The sequence below is a fragment of the Argiope bruennichi genome, chromosome 10 (assembly GCF_947563725.1).
Source record: "Argiope bruennichi chromosome 10, qqArgBrue1.1, whole genome shotgun sequence".
Taxonomy (NCBI): Eukaryota; Metazoa; Arthropoda; class Arachnida; order Araneae; family Araneidae; genus Argiope; species Argiope bruennichi.
Window position 1 is genome coordinate 43664344 of NC_079160.1, and position 14618 is coordinate 43678961.

The 14618-nt window shown below is 29.3% G+C and overlaps 1 protein-coding gene across 1 annotated transcript in view; it reads left to right on the forward strand.

The window, feature by feature from the left end:
• Window positions 1-14618, forward strand: part of LOC129987514 (uncharacterized) — a 501789-nt gene that overhangs the window by 333830 nt on the left and 153341 nt on the right. Inside the window, exon 7 of the mRNA XM_056095487.1 lies at window positions 12746-12858. Within this exon, the coding sequence (XP_055951462.1) occupies window positions 12746-12858 (113 nt within the window). The remainder of the gene's footprint in view (window positions 1-12745; window positions 12859-14618) is intronic.

Genomic DNA, 14618 nt, shown 5'->3' on the forward strand with positions numbered 1-14618 from the left:
GTTACCAAATAAGCAAATTTGTAAAAAAAATACACATTTATGATTTATAAAATTTTAGATCTACAAGTTTTAAATGGAATTATTAAAATAAATGTAAATATAATTAATTACTTATTTAAATTAGAATATTAACAATTCGTTAAATTAATTATACTTTAATTCCATTTGGAGAATCTTGCAAAATACTTATTTTTGGTTTTATATATTTATTTTATTTATTTTTTTAATTTGTTCGTTTCTTATAAACGATCATAATAATTAAATGTTTTTATTTTCAAGTATGAATCTATTAATAATAATTATTTTATATATTTTTTTTTAATTTGTTCGTTTCTTATAAACGATCATAATAATTAAATGTTTTTATTTGCAAGTATAAATCCATTAATAATAATTATTTTATATATTTTTTTTAATTTGTTCGTTTCTTATAAACGATCATAATAATTAAATGTTTTTATTTGAAAGTATGAATCCATTAATAATAATTATTTTATATATTTTTTTTAATTTGTTCGTTTCTTATAAACGATCATAATAATTAAATGTTTTTATTTGCAAGTATGAATCCATTAATAATAATTATTTTATATATTTTTTTAATTTGTTCGTTTCTTATAAACGATCATAATAATTAAATGTTTTTATTTGCAAGTATGAATCCATTAATAATAATTATTTTATATATTTTTTTAATTTGTTCGTTTCTTATAAACGATCATAATAATTAAATGTTTTTATTTGCAAGTATAAATTGATTAATAATAATTATTTTATTTATTTTTTTTAATTTGTTCGTTTCTTATAAACGATCATAATAATTAAATGTTTTTATTTGCAAGTAAGTATGAATCCATTAATAATAATTATTTTATATATTTTTTCCTGTGATTGTATCACGAGAAAAAGATATAAAATAATAAATAAATAAATAACAAAAACACGTTTTCACAAATTTACTAAAATAAAAAAATAAATATACGAATATAAAATATATGATTTTATATGAATATAAATTACATTTTTTAACATTTGAATATTTCCCATATTAAAACCATATGAAAATTATATCAACCAGTTATTAAAAGTGGGACCCCATAAGCTGCACTGCATTGAAGCGAAAATATCTAAATCCACCACTGGTTGTGGGAGTTCTATTTATTGATTGTTATCTTCATCATGGAGAGAAAAATTCAGTATAAACAAATTTATTCGAAATGGAGAGGAAAAGTTTTTTTTAAATAAAAAAAAGTAATACATGCTAAAGGCTGATGTTTGAACTCATATTAGAGCAATCAAATATTGTCAAGCCTAATTAAGCAATGACAAAACACATTTAAAATTACGTCTTCGCTCATAATTGTTGGCAACAGTTTTAAAAGCGTTCGAACAAACAAAAGTCCATTAAATAAAGTGGGGCGTGGAAGCCAAAAAACCGCTGGGGACCCAATTTCCGGTTCTGGCTTAATGAATCAGCATACGACCGGAAATGAAAAAGGTCGGCACACCAAACCAGTCGATCACAAAATCCCGAATTGCTTTTTTTTTTCACTCTTAATTTTTTTTTCGGGATCATTATTATTTACAGCGAAGAAGTCGACAAAGCGAGTGCACAATCCATTACCATAAAAGCAGCGCCATCTAGTGACAGTAATTCTCAATTCGAGCGGAAATGTGGAATCAAGCGAAGACTGCGTGAATGCCTCATCTTCTTTTCTTTGTTTTTTCTATGTAAAAAGTTAAGTTTTTCGGAATTTCTGTTTCCGGAAAAGAGGAAACTAGAAAAAAAAAATGCACCAAAGTGTGATTGAAGGGAATTTTCTTTATGACAAAAGAATTTGCTTTGCTTTGTTTGCTTTTGTTTTGTTTTACCCTTTTCGTCTAAACGAATTAACCGATTATTAAGAAAACTAATTTTGCCACTGCTTCTGAATATGTAAAGGAAGAGAATTACATAAATAAATTCTAAATCTAGTTTTGAAATGGACTAAATTTATAATCCCATTATATTTAATTCGTTTCCGTCCCCCAACCCCCCCCCCACCCACTTCCACTTACTTTTTCTTTTTGTAATTTTTTTTTATGAAAACATTTACTATGCAAATGAATTCCTTGAGGGGAAAAAAAAACGTACGGCTAATGAAAACTGTAGTTTAAAAAAATAATACAAAAAAACTTTTTAAACTCTTGGATAAGATTCAAATATCTTCTGTCTATTCTCCTTAAGAATTAAATACAAACTTCTCTATTTTTAACGGAGAATATCTTTATTTATTCATTTTTTTTTTCCTAAACATAATGCTGAATTTCAATAATTTTCTCTGCGAATATCTGTCGCTTAAGAATTTACTTTAAAGGCTTCATTAGGTTTATATGCTTTCTCCCTTAACAGTTTTGTATTTTTCACAATCTAATTAGATTATATTTACTGCTTCATAAATGTATCATCTTTTAGTTGAATTAAGATTCCATAGAGTATTTTAAATGTTTGTGCATTATGTGTAATTTTATGTATCGAATTATAGAATAGTCCTTGAATGATTTAATCATTTACCTTATAAGTTTGAGAAGCGATAATTAAATACCCGTATAATGCACGTACAGGACGATTAAGAGGTTAAATATGCAAAGATAGAAAAAAATATTATGCATTGAGAAAAAATCATATAAAGCTATAAATGATGACACTTAAGTTAAAGATATTTTATTAGAATTCTGCGTTTCTTTCTTGTCAAACATTTTCATCACTGAATTCAATATGTATTTTGTTTCTTAGCAAATTACAACATAAAATCCAGTGGAAATGGTCTCCCCGAAACTATCTCGCATACTCTCTAATAAATGTGTTATCGCAGAGAACGCTTTGCACGCATAGCATTGGCGTAGAATAATTATGAAATATTAACTTCTGGTATGAATATAGTATTTTTGCTAAATCTATTGCGTCATCCTTGGCGAGTTATTTGGCGATTAATCCCTGGCATGCGGTTAAAAGAATCCAAAAATCGTATTTGTGCTTTAGACACTTTCTCAATCGACTGAAACAAATACTTGACATTAGATAATCACAGAATCCTATGCCTAATTTGATATATTTAAGTCATTTCACTTTTGAGCATGTTTTTACATGTTTTTGAAAATACAGACAAATCAGGTGAATATCTTTTTTGCATATTTTATGCAAAAATGATAATTACTTTGTATCGTAATTAATCAATTTTTGTTTCAAAAATTATTATGTACCAGGTAATGAGAATTAAAATATCCATAATCATAATACACACAAAAAAACTAATAGTAACAAGTAATTTATTATTTTGTTTGAAAGAAAATCAATGCATATAGAAACATATGTTAAAAATTTTATATGAAGTAGGGGGTGATAAGCGAACAACTTCTAATTCTCGAACAATTAATGGGATAAGTGAATCACAGATGAGATACATATTAGTTGCAAACTTTAAATAGAAAAGAGAAGAAAAAAAACTACAATTAAGACTAATAATTGCATAAATATCTAGCATCAATTTAAACTACATTTAAGAAGTAAAAAATTTAATGACAAAAAATGATAATTTTTGTGAATTAGCTCTTTTATATTGTATATTTTTCCCCTCCCTCCCTCCCTCCCGTCCTACCCATGCAGAGTTCTGAACAACTTTACTCAAACCCTTAACTGGGGAGGTGAAATTTTAGGACTTAATTGGGGAGGTGCGGTCTACGAGACCGCATTTCATTTACACTCAAATTAAAATTTCTAATGAATGCATTAGTACGAAAAACTGCCAATATATTTTGCAGATATTTTTCTTGATATATAGATATGTTTTAGAAATTTACTAAAATATATTATCATTGAAAAAAGTAAAGGCGTTGAAACATACATTTTCTTCTCAAATTACATGTTACAATAAATAATATTCTTGAAAACGCATATTACTTTTTACTTTTTAAATCATATTTATTTTTACAGTATTTGAAGGTATATAGAAGACAATATAATGTAAAATTCAACAATTATATGAAAAATAAAAAAATGACTATGGGTAAAATTGGCCCTTTTTTTATCGGCTTATATGACTTTCATAGCGCGGTTTTCTAGGGCATTTTAAATATGCAGGTTAAGAACTAGTATAAAAATCAACCTATAAACTCTGTATATATATTTCTTGGTATATTAATATATTTTATGAATTTTTCAAAATACATTATCACAAGAAAAATGAATTATTTTTGAACATACATATCAAAAGCAGTTGAATGTGAACTTTCATCGAAAAACTCTTCTGTACAATTATCCTTATCACTAAAATCACTTTATTCTTCATTTAAAAGTGTCTGGAGCACTGCTTCATAATAGAATCAGTAAACTGGATGATATTTAGGGGCCCAAGTTTTAGCGTCATCTGCTAAGCCTTGTTTATCACTGGGACACTAACAGGGAGATGCGGTGTTAGAGACCGCGCTCGAAGAAATAACTGAATTATTTTTAAAAACATCTGCTGAAATCGGTAAAAAAAGTGCACGTGTATTCAAGGTCATAAAACAGGAAGCTGCAGGATCAATCCATTCAATTGAGCTAAAAATAGAATAGGGGTGATAGAAAATTCATCGCTAGCGGTCTCACAGACCGCACGTCCCCAGCTAAGGGTTAATTCTAACCATCTTAATTTTCTATTAGTTCGTGCAATGACTATTGCTAGCAGTACGAAGAAAAACGAAATCGTCCTTACGTTTCAGCCTGCGCCATGCATAACCTAGAATCTGTATACCTGAAATCTTCTGCAATTCATTTTACATTTCTTGAAAATCCGTGTTGATCCGTCGTACAACACTGCGAGAAATCTACACCGTTTCATAATTCCTCACATTTTCTTCTCCCATTTATCACCTGCAATCCCAGCAGCATTACTCATAATTAGGCTTGAAGTGAAGCAGACATGGACACGGGGCCTGCATTAATTGCACCTGCAATTCAACACCTGCTATTCCATCCCGATGCTGAAAAAAAGGGACAGGCAATTAAGAAGTTCTTCGCTCCCTCGTTACCAGGGAAGATTGATGCGCCACGATGGAGGATGGGTCTGTCTGTCTGTCTGGCGTTTGTTATCCGGACAACCAACCGCTCGATTGCTGCTGTTTTTTTTTTGTTTGTTTTTTTTTTACTACATAGAAATGAAATCGTTGTGGGCGATGCAGGTGGTGGTACCGGCAGACTGCATGACAAATGAAAAAGCAAACAGAAACATTCATTGTTTTTTTTTTTTTTTTGTTCTTTATTTTTTTTTTTTCGGACTTTTGAACCTGGGTCCATTAGTGGGGTTCAGTAGTGGTTATCTTAACTCTTGTTAGTCGATTAATTGTTAAAGCATAATAACTAAAAATATTATTGCATTATAATAATTTTTTAAAAAAATATTTAAAATATTTAGAACAGACTGAATGCATTAACAGTAAATTTAGAAACAATAGTGGAAATTTATTTACTATTTATTGTTTTCGGGCTTTTTAACCTGGGCACATTTGTTTCTGTTTTGGGGGTTCAATAGTGATAAACTTTTGTATATTAATTGTTAAACTGATTTTAAAATCATAATAACTGAGGAGAAATAATTTTTAAAATATTTAGAACAAACTACAGTATCCATTTACAGAGACAACGGTGAACATTTATTTTTTATTGAAATTTGGTTGATAAAACTGGACGTGGAATAAATCAAATAAAAAACCACAGACAAATTGGGATATAAAATAATATTTGCTGTTGCTGTTTATAATGGCACTTGCCATGGACAAGCTCGCTGACGAAGTCAGTGATTTTAAGCCAAGGGAGCGTCTCTTGTTTTAGTAGCGCCAACGAGGGCCAAGAGTACGTCTTAGCTACTCACGCATCACTTTCGCTTGCACAACCCCTTTTTACAGGGGGGCACATTCACACCTCTCACAGATAGAACACGAAGAACAACCATGCCCGAACCGGGACTCGAACCCAGGACGCCCAGGTCACGGGGAAGACGCGCAACCCCTATGCCAGGACGCCGGCATAATGTTTGCTAAAGTAGCTAAACGACGTGTAAAAATAAAAAATATATATATTGTTGTTTAAAGCGTGAACATTCTTCAAAAAGTATATCTGACAGATAAGGAATACTGGCAATAAATATGTTTACTATATGTTTAATATTTGTACAAAATATGTTTATTAAGATAGTAAAACGGCGTTTGAAAATGAAGAATAAATTGCAGTTTAAAGCATGAACTGTCTTCAAAAAGTATATCTGACAGATAAGGAATACTGGCAATAAATATGTTTACTATATGTTTAATATTTGTACAAAATATGTTTATTAAGATAGTAAAACGGCGTTTGAAAATGAAGAATAAATTGCAGTTTAAAGCATGAACTGTCTTCAAAAAGTATATCTGACAGATAAGGAATACTGACAATAAATATGTTTACTATATGTTTAATATTTGTACAAAATATGTTTATTAAGATAGTAAAACGGCGTTTGAAAATGAAGAATAAATTGCAGTTTAAAGCATGAACTGTCTTCAAAAAGTATATCTGACAGATAAGGAATACTGGCAATAAATATGTTTACTATTTGTACAAAATATGTTTATTAAGATAGTAAAACGGCGTTTGAAAATGAAGAATAAATTGCAGTTTAAAGCATGAACTGTCTTCAAAAAGTATATCTGACAGATAAGGAATACTGGCAATAAATATGTTTACTATATGTTTAATATTTGTACAAAATATGTTTATTAAGATAGTAAAACGGCGTTTGAAAATGAAGAATAAATTGCAGTTTAAAGCATGAACTGTCTTCAAAAAGTATATCTGACGGATATGAAATACTGGCAATAAACATGTTTACTCCATATTTAATATTTCTGTAACGTATATTTATGAAGATAGTTTAACGCCGTCTAAAAATAAAGAATATGTTGCTGTTTAAAGAGGGAACATTCTTCAAAAAACATATCTGACAAATATGGGATACAGACACCATGAATGCAGTATGCATTACTCGAAACGCCAAATATTTGGGTATTAAGCGTGTGTAATAGATTAATTCCATTTATCATTTACAGATAAATGGAAATATGTTTCATCATAAAAAACATGGAGTGATTTACAATGAATTTAAAAGCAATTCTTGTAAAAAGATTTCGTCTGACTGCTAAAATAAATTTTTACAAAGATATGTATTTACAGAACGTGTTAATAATGAAAAACTTAGTAGAATATTATAATTCAGTTTTTTGTCATTGGTAATTAATTAGATCCCAAATATTGGTAAAAAAAAAAAATTTTAAGCAAAATTTTGTATTATCTTATTTTATATTCTACTTTTGAAAATATTATTTAAATTCGAAAAATTTTAATATTATAACAGTTGTTCTTTGAAACGAAATTGTATATGGATCAACACGAAGATACTTTTTCTTTATAATTAGTGTTTAATTATTATGATTTTTTACATTAGTACCATTCAGAAAATTGTACGTTTTTAATAAAATTTAAAACATTGAGTGAGTGCTATAATTAATTCAGTTAATAAAATATTTGGGTGATAATATTTTTTTGAAATGTTTGAATTTTTGATATTTATGAAATTTATACTTTTTATGGGTCTTGTTTCAGCATGTGTTTCAGTCTAATCAATGTTCAGTTTATAATAGAACTCAAGAATGAAATGAATTAATGCATATCTATTCTAAAAATGCTTATAATTTTAAGAGCAAACAGATTTATTTAACAGATACTAACAGATATTTTTTTTAAACCACCAGACTTTTATTTAAATATTTTTAACACACGCTCAACAAAATTATTGACTCCGCGATCCCCACAACAGGAACGAAGAGATAAAAATCCTTAACATCGACACATCTTTTTAAAAGATACCTAAAATTTCCTGAGCTAAGTTGACGCGTGCACAAAACTCCCTATCAGAATATCACAGTAAAATCACTAAAGGGACAAATTTCTCTCTTTTACGTTTGTGTCACGATGTAGACTGGTGCATCTTTTATCGTTTCATCCCGTCATTTATAATTCATTATAAATAATTACAAATCTCTTGATTTTACTGAAGACTGGTCTTCTAATCAGAAACAAATAGAAAGAAAAATCAGATTATACAACTTCAGTTGAATGAAAAGAGTATTAAATGAGTGGAAAAAATTGATTTACTCTTTCTAATTTTCATTCTGATATGTAATTCATCAGCATTTGTCCTCGACTCACCCTAGTCTTTTTCCTCTCTAGAAATATTTATTGATATCACATTCAATTCTATTTTCACAATTGTGGGGGGGTTCCTCGAAATGATGAACGCTAAGTGCAAACCATACCCTCCAGAGAAGGGGAATGAATTTGAGCCTGTACTCAACAATACCCCAAAATAGGTGAGGAAATCTGATACTCGAGTAATTTTGGGTCCAATGGAGCAATTACGGTGCCGTTGGAAATATTTCCTTTTTGCTAATGGAAACGTGACATATTGGAGGTTTTCACTTCGCCCGTAGTCCTGCTGCGATTGTCACAATTCATTATCGCTATCAGAAAGCCGCAGGAAAATTTTAGCAAATTCCCGTTTGGCAACGTCAGCGTTATCGTTTGCACCGACGCTTTCATTTGTTAACAACCACGCTTCTGTCTCAAAATGCCTTCGGGCGCCATTTTGCCGTTTAGGAACTAACTGTTTCCCTGCTGCCGTCTCTAAAGTGTTCTTTTGTGTTTCTGAACGTAAAATGATCCCGACTTTTCTGCTTCAGGGAAAAGAGGGAAAAGAACCTTTCCCCCCCAATAAATAAAACAACAATAATAATAATAACGAAAAAAAAATGTTTTAAATGGAAAGGAAGTTCCGAGAATGCTTCTTTCTTAACATGTCACTGGGTTTAATTATATTAATTAGGGAGGAAAAGTTTCACTTTATAAAGGCTTTTTAAATGGGAAGAACTGAAACAAAACTTGTAGAAAATAACCATTTTCAGAGTTGCCACCACCTAATTAGCTTCATTGTCTTCATTAAGTAAACACGTTTAAAGTTGGGACACGGAATTCTGTGGCAACCTCAAACGAAAAAGTCATACAGCATTTAAAAAGGTGGAATTCTTTTCTACAGAACTATAGTTAATCTGTTAAATTTTTCCTTCTTCCATTCCTTCATTAAATTTTTCAAGGCACTTTAATCAACGCCCGCGCGCTCAAAGGAAATAGGTAGGAAATGCTGCTCGAAAATGAAATTAATTCGTGACAACGACGTCATCACTTCAAAAAGGTTTTGCCTTGCATTCGTTCAACGTCAGCGTTTTGATTTTAATTAAAACAAACCATTGTTTTCAAAATGAAAGATAATTATTTAATGAGTTTGGATTTGACAGGCCGTTGTTCATTCGGATTCTGTTTTCGAATTGGGTAAATTTTTGTTGGCAATGAAAATAATTTTAAAAAAAAAGAGCAGTTGTTATTGTTAGTTCTTTTCCTTAAACTTAATTTATTAATGAACAGTTGTGTAGCTCATTATGAGAAAATATCGATCTCTGAGACAAAATATTCATATACATTTTTTGGGGGGGAGGGGGAGGCGATTTAGCTTACAACTGAAAATTTGTGGCAGTAAGACTAGAAGAATGATTGCTGTATCTTAAAGTTTGTTCTGCATAATTACCTTGAAACAAATGTTCCCTTTTTTTACTTATCATTGATATAGTTCGAAACGCCATTTTGTTTAATTATTTTAATTCTTTTTGTTTTATTTCCAGTTTTTAATTTGAAGTGTGTGCATCTTTTATATTTAAGTTCATCGATATTTTTTGCGTCGTTTCACTACATTTCTGTACTAAATTAAGGACTAACAAATGACAAAAGGATTTCGGTAATAAATAATAAATGAGATTTTAGATTTAAGTTAACTGATATTTTTTTGTAACGGTTCACTACATTTCTTTACCAAATTAAGGAACTAACAAATAATAAAATGACTTTGATAATAAACAATAAATAAAATAGCGGATAAGTTAAAATATAGTTAAACCTTAGATAATAAATAATAAACGAAATAACAGATAAATTAAAAAAATAATTAATCCTTAGATAATAGACAATAAATGAAATAGCAGATAAATTAGAATATAATAAATCTTTAGATAATAAATAATAAATGAAATAGCAAATAAATAAAAAGTAATTAATCCTTAGATAATAAATAATAAATGAAATAGCAGATAAATTAAAAAATAATTAATCCTTAGATAATAAATAATTAATGAAATAGCAGATAAATTTTAAAATAATTAATCCTTAGATAATAAATAATAAAAAATAGCAGATAAATTAGAATATAATAAATCTTTAGGTAATAAATAGTAAATGAAATATCAGATAAATTAAAAAGTAATTAATCCTTAGATAATATATTATAAATTAAAATATAATTAATCTTTCCTGCTATCTGAAAGACGAAGGTAAATTCCATTTGTCCAGAAATACGAAGGCCCATTCTCTCAGTTAATTTTTTGTTTAAATTCATAAGAGTCAGAAAAACTAAGAAGATATATTTTTTTTAAAGTATAAACGAATGCAAAAAAGGAGAACTTTCCAAACAAAATATCGTAAATAAAGATTAAAAAGCAGTCAAAGTTGGAATTGGGGTTTGGTCTGGGCGAAAATCACATTTTAGCAGAAAATTTCTAGTCTATTTCAGCCTTTGAAATACTCTCAGTCGTAAGAAAGTTACGGGGATAGAAAATTTTCTCCCGCTTTATAGCATAGTTCTTCCCCATTTATATCTGTTCGCGTAATCTTGTTCATAAATTAACATGGTCAAAGTTTTATGTTTTGGTGTGTATATTTGTTTGTGTGTTATGATATTTCTAAAGTTAAATCTTAATTAATTTCTCAATTTTTATCCTAAATTAGCTAATATTGCGATATTCTAGAATTTCCTCTTATTTACTGATTCAAACCTCACTTTTTATTTAATTATTTCTAATATGCTGTATAAGAAATTCCTAGAGCTTTAGTTTAACATATTCTGAGCGAAGGGATAAAAATTCCTAACCCCTATGACATAACTTCAAAGATATCCAAGATTCCCTTTCCTAAATCGATGCGTGTCAAAGAAATTGCTACCAGAATCCCTTTGCAAAATCCCTAAGGGAAACAAACATTTCTAGTACTTTCCACTTGTGTCTTGGTGTGAAAAGACGCGTTTTTTTTTCACTATCATTACATTGTACAAATCATGATCTCCTGTGGAAATATGTATGTATATATAAACTTTAGAATGAAGTGTGTTTTATATTCTTAGTCATTGTCAATAAGGATCTGCAGATATTTTCCGTTGTCATCTGATGACAATTATTGGAATGGGTTATAGATTGTATAGGCATGCATTTTATGAGTTATAATATAAGGAATCTGCATAAAAATTGAAAAATTCTTTATGTAGAGTTATTTTAATTCTAAGAAACTGATAGAATATTTTATGCCGCACTCAAAAGAGGCTTGTGGCAATTTAAAGATGAAATATTGGTTTTAAAACAAGAGGATTGAAAATTCGAGACCTGATTTCTTCGAGCTCCATATACGCTGTTGTAAAATATTTATTTATCCGTGTTTAAGGCATATATAAATTTAAAAAACATCTTAATTATCATAATTTATCATTTCTATTTAGCTATTGATTTTCTAAATGTTTTTGTTCATAATATCAGATTTTTTTTTTATATATAAAGGCCTTTTTTTATGCCACCAATGGAGAGAACATATATATTATTGAAAAATTAATTCCTGATAATTAACAAAAAATGAATTTCAACATTAAGTTACAGGTTGAGCCATTATCTGTAAATTGAAGTATATGAGGTGAAATAAATCGTTCAATATACACTTTAAAGCTGTAGATTGTTGAACTTACTGCTACCACATTTATCATAATTATATATTTATATAATTTTATTTTATATAATTATATAACTATATATAATTATATTTTAAGCATAATCTTTAATTAAAGTTTTCAAATCTGTAATTAAACTTTAGTCAAAAGTTGATTTAAAAGTTAAACTAAAAAAATAGGGCAACCGTAATTTTAATGAAGTGATAAATTGTCATATATGGTAACTTAGCTGTATTCTATAGTTAATATTTGGCGAGTTTTCTACTGTTTGGGAAGTTTGGCAGAAATTGGCGAAAAATTTAAATCGTGTTCTTTAATTTATCAATTTCAATTTACCTCAATAAATTCGGATTATATATTGTTTCACATTGAAGAACCATTTTTACATTTATTCCGCATTTCCGTGAAGTAACATCACCTTAAGATGGCGCTACTAATTTGTTTATAGTTAAATTACTGCAATAACACTAACTTTAAAAAAAGTTTTTTTTTTTTTTTTGATATCTCTAAGATATCAATTTTACAATTTTTTTCTCATTTTAGTAGGTTTAAAAATATTTTTAAATATATTTTACAATATTTTTACTTACTAGACCGGTACTCGCGCGTTGTGGTGACATTAAATGTAATTCTTATGCTTTATTTCAGCTTCAATAATTTATATAAAACCTTATTAAGCTACAATGTTTCTTATAAGAATTTCGATTTTTTTACAAGCAATTTTTAAAACACTAACACACATTTCAATATTTCCAAAGTTCATCCAGTTTATGAAATGAGCTGTAATTTCAAAGATTATGAATATGCATTTTTGTTTTTTATAGTGTCTGAACGGAATTCATCCATAAGTTTACAAGTGAAGGAAAGCTTAGAAGAGCCCTGCTTTGTACATGAAGCTATCTCTGAATTAGGGAAGGCAGTGGAATTCGAGCTCCTTGTAAGTTCCTTTCAGATGCTAATTTGGAAATATCTAAGTTTTTATGAAGGCCACGGTGGCCTTGTGTTAAGATCTCGGCTTCGGAACCAGAGGATTTCAGGTTCGGGACCCGATTTCACCGAAGAACCGTCATGCAAGTGGCTCTGATGCATGCTAAATCCGTCGGGGCCAAACGTCCTCCCGCTGGTGTGGAAGTTTAGAGAGGGGGTGCCAGATCAGGTTTCTTCCTCGTCATCTGACCGCGCTTCAAAATTACGAACTTCGTCCCAAAAATAGCCTAGTGTTGCTTTAAAACGAGGCGTTAATAAAACTAAACTAAACTAAAACTAAATTTTTATGAAGGGCCTTTTCGCTGTCGTTTTAAAATTTCAATTACATAGTCAAAGGGTAACGTGTATAAAACCCAATTTAGCCATAGATATGGGGTTGATACATGTTAAATTCCCCAACATGATTTTAAGTTTTCCCTCGGTGGGGAAATGTAATAATTAGTTAATTGCCGTGGCAATTCTAGTATCATCTTTAGTAGGGAATTTTAATATTTTGCCGCCGTATACAGTACATATCAAATAATCTTTTTTTAATTATATGATCAGTTTAATTTCACATTTCAACATATTTCTAACATGTTAATGATTTTATTTTGGATTAGTTATTTACATTTTAATAACTTTACTTTCTTGTATACGTAGCAAAGGGAAAGTAGAGTTATCGTCAATAAAAAAAATCGAATTCGAGATTTTGAAGAATCTCCACGTATTAGACAACCCTGAATTCGAAAAACACATTTTGGGGAAATGTCTTTCTGCCTGTGACAAAGATAACTAAAAAAATACTTTGAGCTAGATTGTTGAAATTTGGTATAAGGTCTTTGCCCCAAATTTGCATATTTCTATCAAATTTTGAGTAAACTCTGTGCGGATATAGGATAGTTCGTCTGTCCCTCTATTCGAAGATACGTTAACATGATAACTACAAAAACAAGAGGGCTAAATAGATAAAATTTGGTACACAGATTTAACATCTATAGTGTGGACACCTGTCAGATCTCCACCCAAATCCAACGAAAGGGTTAATTGTTTTCAGTCTGTGCTTTCAGAAACAGGTAACCACAATAATTCAAAAACTCATTGACTTAAATATATCAAATTTGGTATGAGGTTTTGTGTGTAAGTTTTGTGTCAAATCTTCATTCCAATCGGTTCGGAAAAACGTGTAAAAAATACAAATTCGTTTTTTGGATACTATTAACGTATGCCAGGGATAAATCACCAAATAATTCGCCAAGATAGATTCAGTAAAAATGCCAAATTCACGCCAAAAGCTAATACTTCGTAATTATTGTACGTCAATGCCATGTGAGGCGTTCCTGGCGTGACAAATTTATTCGAGAATATTCGAGAAAGTTTTGTAGAGACCACTCCCGCTAGTTTAATATGTGTATTTGTTTTTATTTATCTATCAAGATTCCAGATCTGTACACATTTGTACCCTGTACAAGTGTGTACAGATCTGGCATCCACATATGTACCCTATATCATTGAAACAGTACTCGATATTTACAAGTATTCTTATAATAAGTGAATGGGATCTAGGAAAAAGGAATCTGACTAAATATATTTGATAAATTGTTAATATTATCCTAATAATTTATGATTCATTGAATTTGCATTTTTTTATAAACTTATTTATTTGACAACTAGTAAAATAATTTTTTTTTATCTACCTGTTTGCGATTCTCTCTCGTCCTAGCAATCCTA